The 8,024-nt window shown below is 35.2% G+C and overlaps 1 protein-coding gene across 3 annotated transcripts in view; it reads right to left on the bottom strand.

Annotated features, from left to right (window-relative positions):
* Positions 1-4,335: 4,335 nt before the first annotated feature.
* Positions 4,336-8,024, bottom strand: part of PDS5B (PDS5 cohesin associated factor B) — a 99,721-nt gene continuing 96,032 nt past the window's right edge. For all 3 annotated transcript variants that reach the window (XM_066544896.1, XM_066544893.1, XM_066544895.1), the window contains 2 exons: positions 6,055-6,196; positions 4,336-5,229 (listed from right to left, as the gene is read on the bottom strand). In XM_066544896.1, coding sequence (XP_066400993.1) covers positions 5,194-5,229; positions 6,055-6,196 — 178 coding nt within the window. In that variant the 3' untranslated portion in view covers positions 4,336-5,193. The remainder of the gene's footprint in view (positions 5,230-6,054; positions 6,197-8,024) is intronic.

Here is an 8,024-nt window from a genome sequence, read left to right as displayed (position 1 = left end):
ACATGTTACTGCATCTGTAGATATGGCTATTAAAAATACCCAACAAATGCCAACCCCCAAAAACCTCTTTGCTTAAAATGAACACCTTATTATTTTATTAAATGAGGACTAAAAACTCTTCTCTTCTTCAAAATATTTTTAGTTTACAAGAATTTAATTTTGCCTAATAGAAATATACTACAAGGAACACAGGAACCTGCAAGTTTAAAGTATATCTACCAAAAAAGCCAGCTGTTATGAATCAAACTATTTCAAGGTGATGTAATCAAGAAGAAAGCTGCTTTACATTATCAGCTTGTCTTCCCAACATAGTAAAGAAAAAGCTTTTTAGGATAAGATTGTTTCATTCTAACACAATCTTCTACACTGTAACAGCAACTGAAGTTACCACTATTGATATTGCTACTAAGTTCTCATGTTCTCTTACACTGCATTTCATAACTTGTGCAATTGTCTTCTACCTATAGAAAAATAATGAAAAACAACAATACTGGCACAGTATTACAGAACATATGATCTGAAGCCATCAGCACACTGAATCTGTTCAGAACCACTAACAAATCTGTGACCTGCAATTTCTTTTTTAATAACAAAATTACTTCCAAGTAGGCAGGGACAGTGTTCAGTACCACTGCTTTGATTTGCAAAATACTCCGTTTCTTTGTGTCTACATGTGTGAGGTAGGATACAAGTATGGGAAACACAGCTAGCCAAATCAAACACCTTATGTTATCCATCCTTCAAAGAACCCGTATGTCAAAGTAATTCCAACATACTGCATCATTACTGATAGACTTATTTGCAGGGGTAGAAATCTGTATTTAGAGGCTTTCCTTCTTTCTTCTTATGTTGATATGATGCTGCTGTTTAAAAAAGAATATACAATATACATCTTCATTACAGAAATGAAAGTGCTACTAAAAAACACATCATAACTGTACTGAGGTACTAAAAAAATGCAAGCATGAAATGTTTTCCTACTGTACACACTGTACAAGACTATGTTTATCCTGCCCACACAAATAGAGAGGCACTTGGGGACCACTGTGAAGAGACTGGATCTTTTAGACAGCAGAATCTGATGAATTTTAAAGCAAATTGGGTGGAAGTTTCTTGTCTGTATTTCTTTAACAATTGCCAACATTCAGCTTCTTACTTTTCCATGATCAACAAAATAGCAGAAGCTGTATTGTATGCAATGAGGGCATCCTGAGGATGTAGGGCAAACCTACTGACACCTCAGGAAGTTTGCTTGTCTGTGCAAAAGAAATCACTTCAGCCAATGTTAGGATATTGCACCTAAATTAGTAAACATCTTTTGAAAGGTAACATCCAACAAAGATGCAAAGACTGGAATGGCAATCTGTGAGCACAACAGGAAAAAAGAATGCATCCAGATTCTTCTACTCCTCCTGATGGATGACTGGTCTTGGTCAAGTGAATTTTATCATTTTGGTCATTATATAACCATCAGAGTAGCAGGATGGCCATCTAGAACTCTTCTTAGTCATGTGTGTTTGCAGACATGAGCCTTGATCAAACACAGTGGCATACCTGAATGTGTCCCTTTAAAAAAGTATTTGTAAAATATGTACTGCACCTGCTTGGATGAGGCAGAGATGGATCCAGCTCTACACTATATATATATTTAAACACAGGCAAGTCTGTAAAATTATTCCATCCACAAACTCAGAATTTTGCTTATTGCTGGTATCCTGTTTTAAGATCCTCGTATCCTCTGTGCGCACAACTGTGAGAATATTCAAACAACGTTCTTGGATTTGTACTTGTATTTGCACAGGACGACTGCATTTAAGAATTAACCCCACACAGTGACAGGGATAAGTATGAATGATAAGTAAACTTGCAGGATCCAAAACCTACTGTGTGCATTCACAAAAGCAGATTTGGATAATCTGTCAAAACCTGCACATGCAAAAAAAACCAGCAAGGAAACTGCACACACCCCTCTCATGTTTGGTGGTGCCTTTCCTAGAGTATCAGATGACAAATGCTATGCCAGAATAATGTATTTAGGATTCAAGACTTAAGTTTTTTGCAAGTTACTCACAAACTGAGCATAATCATTTTTGGTGAAAATGTCTTTAATATTAGTATCTTTTTGTAAACTAGTATTTTTGTTCACAGAGATCCAAATGTCAAAACAGAAGTGTCAAAATATTTGAAAAGGGGTTCAATTTTGCTAGAAAATAAAGTCAATTGGCAGAGTCAAGTATAGTTAATACAGGATTCTGATTATCTGAGGTGAAACAGATATAGTCACATTAGAACTTTCAAACACTTTCATGTTTCCTTCCTATTAGTGAGTTAGCTAGCCCTAAATATTCATTACCTCAGTCTGTGACAGGTAAAAAACCACCATGCTTCTGGAATCAGTGAATTATTTTTAAACACTAGTATAAAGATTAAAATCCCTGTTTGGATTTTGCACATGAACTATAGATCACTGAAAGTTTCCTGTTGCACTGCAGCAAAAAAAGGAAATGTAACAAAATATTTATTTGCTGCAAAGTACAGCAAGATACTTTGGTAATCTCACAAAAATGTCATACTGGAACTTGTTACAGTGAGTTCAATTTGATCTTTTAATGTAATACAGTACATTTTTATAAACTTAACATTATCATTGCAGAAGAGCATGCTAACTGAATGTTAGCAATTTATCTTTTATACATAATTATAATCTACTGTAGCTATGTACGCAGATCTCAAAATGTTAGTACATAAAATATTCATTTTCTTTATATGAGATGAGAATGAACTTAGAAGAGGTTTGAATACAAGAATGACATATTTGCTGTGCCTATTTCTCAAGAAATAATGATTCACACATTATTACCCAAGAAATCAACAGTTAAATTGCAAAACTATAGTTTAAATTTACAATAAACATTATGATCAGTAATGGTGCATCAATATTCCATGAAGTTTAACCTAACCATGTTTATGCACATAAAGCCTCAAGAGTCTGCAGCAGTTTCAGCATTACTTTTTCATATTTTTGTATAAAATTGACTTAAGGTACATCTTCCATAAATGTTTTCAGTGCAATTCTGTCAAAGAGGAAAATACAAAGCTAGCTTTCAATCATTTTATACCATAAAAAACCCTCAACAACTTGCATTTGCACTGCTGAAGCATAAGTAAGCCAGTTCTGTTGTGCCAACTACTTCAAAGTCAATTCACATCAACCATAAACTGCCTTTCTAGTCAGCATTTCCCCCACATCTATAGGTATAAATGTTGAAAAGCTGAATACTGGAAGAGGGGGGAAAGTTAAGATGAGGCAGAATAATCTAATTGTTCATAATACTTTTTCCTAGTGGTACCAAAAAAAATGAATAATGAAAAAAATTCTAAGGGTTGCTTGTTTTATTAGTGATCTTACAGTTTGGAAATTGGTGAATTTGTGGTTTAGTATTATCCTTTCCTATAATCTTTACACGCAACCTTGCAACAATAACTTATTTATTGATGGATTATGTGAAAATGCTCCATTATTCAATGAAATAAAATTTTCTTAGGTTAGAAATTTACTTTCCATGTGTTGTCAACTGTAGGGAACCAGAGGGAGAACAGCACCTGAAATTATGATGTGTGCTTGACTAAGCAGAGTATAGTAAGTGATATATTTTGGTTCAAAGACAGTTTGTAAACTGTTAAACTGTATACAGGATACTGCTCTATGTATTTTGTTTCTTTTGTTGTTTTTTTTTTTTACAGATAATAACTAAAAAAAAAAAAACCAAGCAAAAAAAAAAACCAAAACAAAACCAAAAAAACTCCAAACAAAACAAACAAAAAAAACCCAACACAAACCAACCTCTCTCTATTGTAGCACAAAATAAAAATGAAGCTTCATTCAAATCTTGAATACCTTGACCGTAATAATTGACAGCTGGTTATTCAACAAAAAACTTAGCTCTTCATACCAAAAAAATTTGGCTCAAAAAACAAAAACAAAACAGAAAGGTACAATAAACTCTCAATAAAAGGATCTCTCATGAGGCAACCTACCATATACTACTGCTAGATACGAGTTTCAAAAAAAACATTACATCCCATTTTCAGCACATTTTTCATAAACATGCAACTTCACTATAAAATACAAAACACTTGGCTCTCAAGAACAGCTTTATAAAGACACACTGCATCAATAAAATTTCTCTTTGTGATTAACTTTACATTGTAATAAGAACTGTATTTTCACTAATGTTTATATATCAGATTTCATATTATAATGTAGTAATAATTTGCTCTTTGTGAACATCATGTTCAGAAGGAAATATCTATACACATTAACATACTAGACTATTAAAAACTCAGTTACAGAATTTTATTGATACAGTAGATTAATAAAAACTGATAGGGGAAGATAAAATGGGTAGGGTATTCAGTACATTATTTAATAACACACTTTTAAAATTAAAGTATTTTAAATCCTTTTTGAATTTTCAATGCCACTACAAGTCCAGAAAAGTCTGGCATCAATACTGAGGTGTAAAACAAAACTTCTTTCCAAATTTGCATCTCTTGTATTATTCTATCCAATATTGTTCAACTGTAAAAGAAAGTAATTTAGCACCTCTGATGATAGGTAGGTGCCTGAAGGTAAACATACTAGGTTATATTCATGAAGGAAACAGACTGTTTTTTCTTCTTCTTCTTCTCCTCGACAAATAGTGGCAAAAGAATGTGGCACTATTTGTTCAACTGACTTGTTTTTCACAGTTAAATGTCAACAAGAGTACAAATACGAACACTGACAGATATTGCTTGAGATCAATTTTCAACAAACTCTGTTCTTTTTTTAAATCAATCGATCCAATAAACAGTGGGGTACTGTCAGTTTAAAGCCGCAGATAAAAGCTATACAAGCACTTTATAAGTCAGAAACATTAAAAAAAGAACTATTTACAGTTTTCTTCTTTAGTTCATATGTCTACAAAGCCAGCGCACATTACACTTCACAAAAATCCACAGTTAATGATATCAACATGTGTGTGGCTAAAGCTTGTGACCTAGGGACTGCAAATGCAGGGGCAGTAAAATAGGTTTTGTCTTCTCTTCAGCAACCCCATTTGTGCACTAACAGCTTCGTTCAGTCTCAAGCTTTATATTAAAAGCATTCTTCAAAGCTTTCACCTGGAAGGCTGGTAACTACATGCTCACTCATCGCCTTTCCCTTTTGGAAGTTCTGCGACGGACCTATTTGGAGAAAAGATATTTTAAACGTTTTTTACAGAAAAAAATTTGAAAAATTCAAGAACAAATACATTTTATAATGGAAAAAATGCTCAGGCTCACTCAATAATGTTTGAGTATCCATATGCAGTGTCATTCATTACTCATTTGGTCACAAGTACAAGTCTCAGTCAATGACCAACTTCATTTACTGAGCCTGCATCCTTAATGGAATTCACAACAATGCAGTTTCCTTTCTCAGGGTTTTCATAACACCCTCAGATGCTCCAACCATCAGATTTATCCAAAAGTGTGAAGGCATTCTCAGTTTTAGTGTGACTACTAACAATGCCAATGTACTTGTATGAAATAAAGATAGAAGTGAACTCATTTTAACATATGCTGGTAAGAGGAAGAGATCAGTTTAGGATTCTGTTCCAAGACTCCATGCTTATTTTCCAGTACTATTCATTCTGTGTGTCTGTTTTTTATGAAGCTTTATTCATTATTAAAATCTAGATGAGAAGAATTGCAGGAGTTACTTGGAAAATAATTCCCATTAGGTGCTACACAATTCTGGCATACAGATAGGAAAGGCTACACAGGACAGAAACTTCAAGATACTTGATAAAAAATTGTATTTTCTAAGAAATGCAGCTTCTCTAGGAAACTACAGTGCAGCTCCACTACACAACAGTGGCAGCTGACAACCACCCCATTCATTTTTAAGGAGGAAGGTTAAGTTCTAAAAACAAGAAATCATTCTAAGAAGAGAGGCCATTGTCTGATCATCAATACACAGAGAACACCACAAAGACTAACAAAGAAAAGCTCAGGCATTTCTCTTACGTTGATTGTAGAAACTTCCTCTTCTTCCATTACTTCTTCCTGGGGAATATCATCACTGACAGGTGAACCACTCTGAAACACGTCCATCTCTTCACTGGATTCATTCTCTTTACTGGCTGCTTGTTTGGAACGCCCTGCACGGCTACAATGAGAAGAAAAATAAAGATTAGCTTCACAGCACCTATACATCTGCAATATGTATGTATAAACTGTATAACAGAGCAAACATTCTAGTTCACAAAAACAGCAGCCTTACTATTTCATGTTATATAATGCTGCTGTCTTTTACACCTGTCTAGTTCATCCATGCACAGAACTGAAGTGAAACTAGGAGGCTGGACAACACCATTTGAAAACAAAATTGTCCCACAACAGAGGCCCAAGAGCACAAAGCTGAACAATTTTGCCTCTACAGACTTGGCAGATTTTTCTCTTCAGTGCCATGATACAGGCCAAAATAGGTTGACACAACACTAACCAGTGAACAGGAAAAGCCAAACAGCCAGAGACTGAATATTGTTTGTTAGTTTTCTCTCTATTCAATTTCATGAACAGATGTACTGTACTTCTCCAAGACTTCTTACACAACAAATCTGAATAGCTGCATCTATGTTTCTTCAGACCTAGAAGAACCCATATTGCTACCCATGAAATTAACACCTAAAACACAAGTCGTCCAAGCTATCTTAGGGATAACCAGTGTAACCAGGATAATCAAGAACAATCAGTCAACAATATCTTAAACTGTCTGTGTTGGTTATGGGATTTGTGCCACAAGCAGAAAGCACCCATTTGCTTAAAAGGAGAATTAGCCAACACCCCTTGCCTTTAAAAAAAGCCAACTACAAATGTATCCAAAACTCCACAGCTGCACCTACAATACAGTAGCACAATTCAGAATCAAATCACTGAATCATCCCATTTACTGCAGGTGCAGTCTTGGTGCACCCAAAGTTGGTGATGTTTTGATTGAAATGAAACTAGAAACTCAGTTCCAGGCACACAACAGACAGACTTCAATCTCCAGTGGGGGCACAGATCCAAAACAATCGTACTCTGATGCTATCACATTGTGAAAGTGGTAGGAATTTTCAATCCTGAGAACCACTAAAATTCAGACAAAATAAAATCTATCAATTGCATAGCAATTATAGTATTTCCAAACCAACCAACTTGCCATCCCTTAACACAAATTAGCCCAACTCAAGTCCTCCAAGACTGGTAGAAGCAACGGAATTGAAAAGGAAGCAGTAGAATGATTCACAAGCTAGGTTCTTCCTTTCATATATCACAAAAATATGCCTGTTCACATGTGCTAATTGGTAACCCAATTAGCTATCAGAAATAGGTTATACACTACCACCCACAGGATACATCATCACCTCATACACAAAATCCCAAATTCTTATGCCAAATCCACTCCCAAGGAGCACAGAAAGCTTTAAGACTGCTGGCTCAGTCTATCAACTTCCTTCAGTGAAATCTGATGCAGATGAGGGAGAAAGGCTTAACTACAATGCACTTTGAAGACTGAGAAATGGCTACTGTCTCACTTTTTCTTGCAGATTTGGAAAAGGAACAGTCAAAATATGGGTGGTCTGATAAAACAAACAAACATAACCCCATTTTTATTTTTTAAATGAAATCTAGAGTAGATCCGACAACTTTGAACCCTGACAGCTGACAGAACACTGTACATCCACGTGAAGGAGAGCTATGCTTGTTACTGATCGTGGGTAGTGATGCAGTTTACTGTCAGCTTAAAATGGAGTAAAGAAACATACCAACTTCACAGAGAAAAGTTATTTAAATATTTAGTAAAAGGCATGTTTGACAAACACCACATAGCACATCACCCAACAATAACTTGTTGGTTTGTCTTCCCTGCATGGCAGTAGCAGTTTCCAGCTCTTGCTCTACCACATGTGTGGTAGTAACTTCTGGAGTAAGCAGCCAGTGTTGGTCCTGTG

The sequence above is a fragment of the Molothrus aeneus genome, chromosome 2, assembly GCF_037042795.1.
Source record: "Molothrus aeneus isolate 106 chromosome 2, BPBGC_Maene_1.0, whole genome shotgun sequence".
Classification (NCBI taxonomy): Eukaryota; Metazoa; Chordata; class Aves; order Passeriformes; family Icteridae; genus Molothrus; species Molothrus aeneus.
The sequence above is the reverse complement of the archived record's forward strand: the minus strand, read 5'-3'. Positions and strand labels throughout refer to the sequence as shown.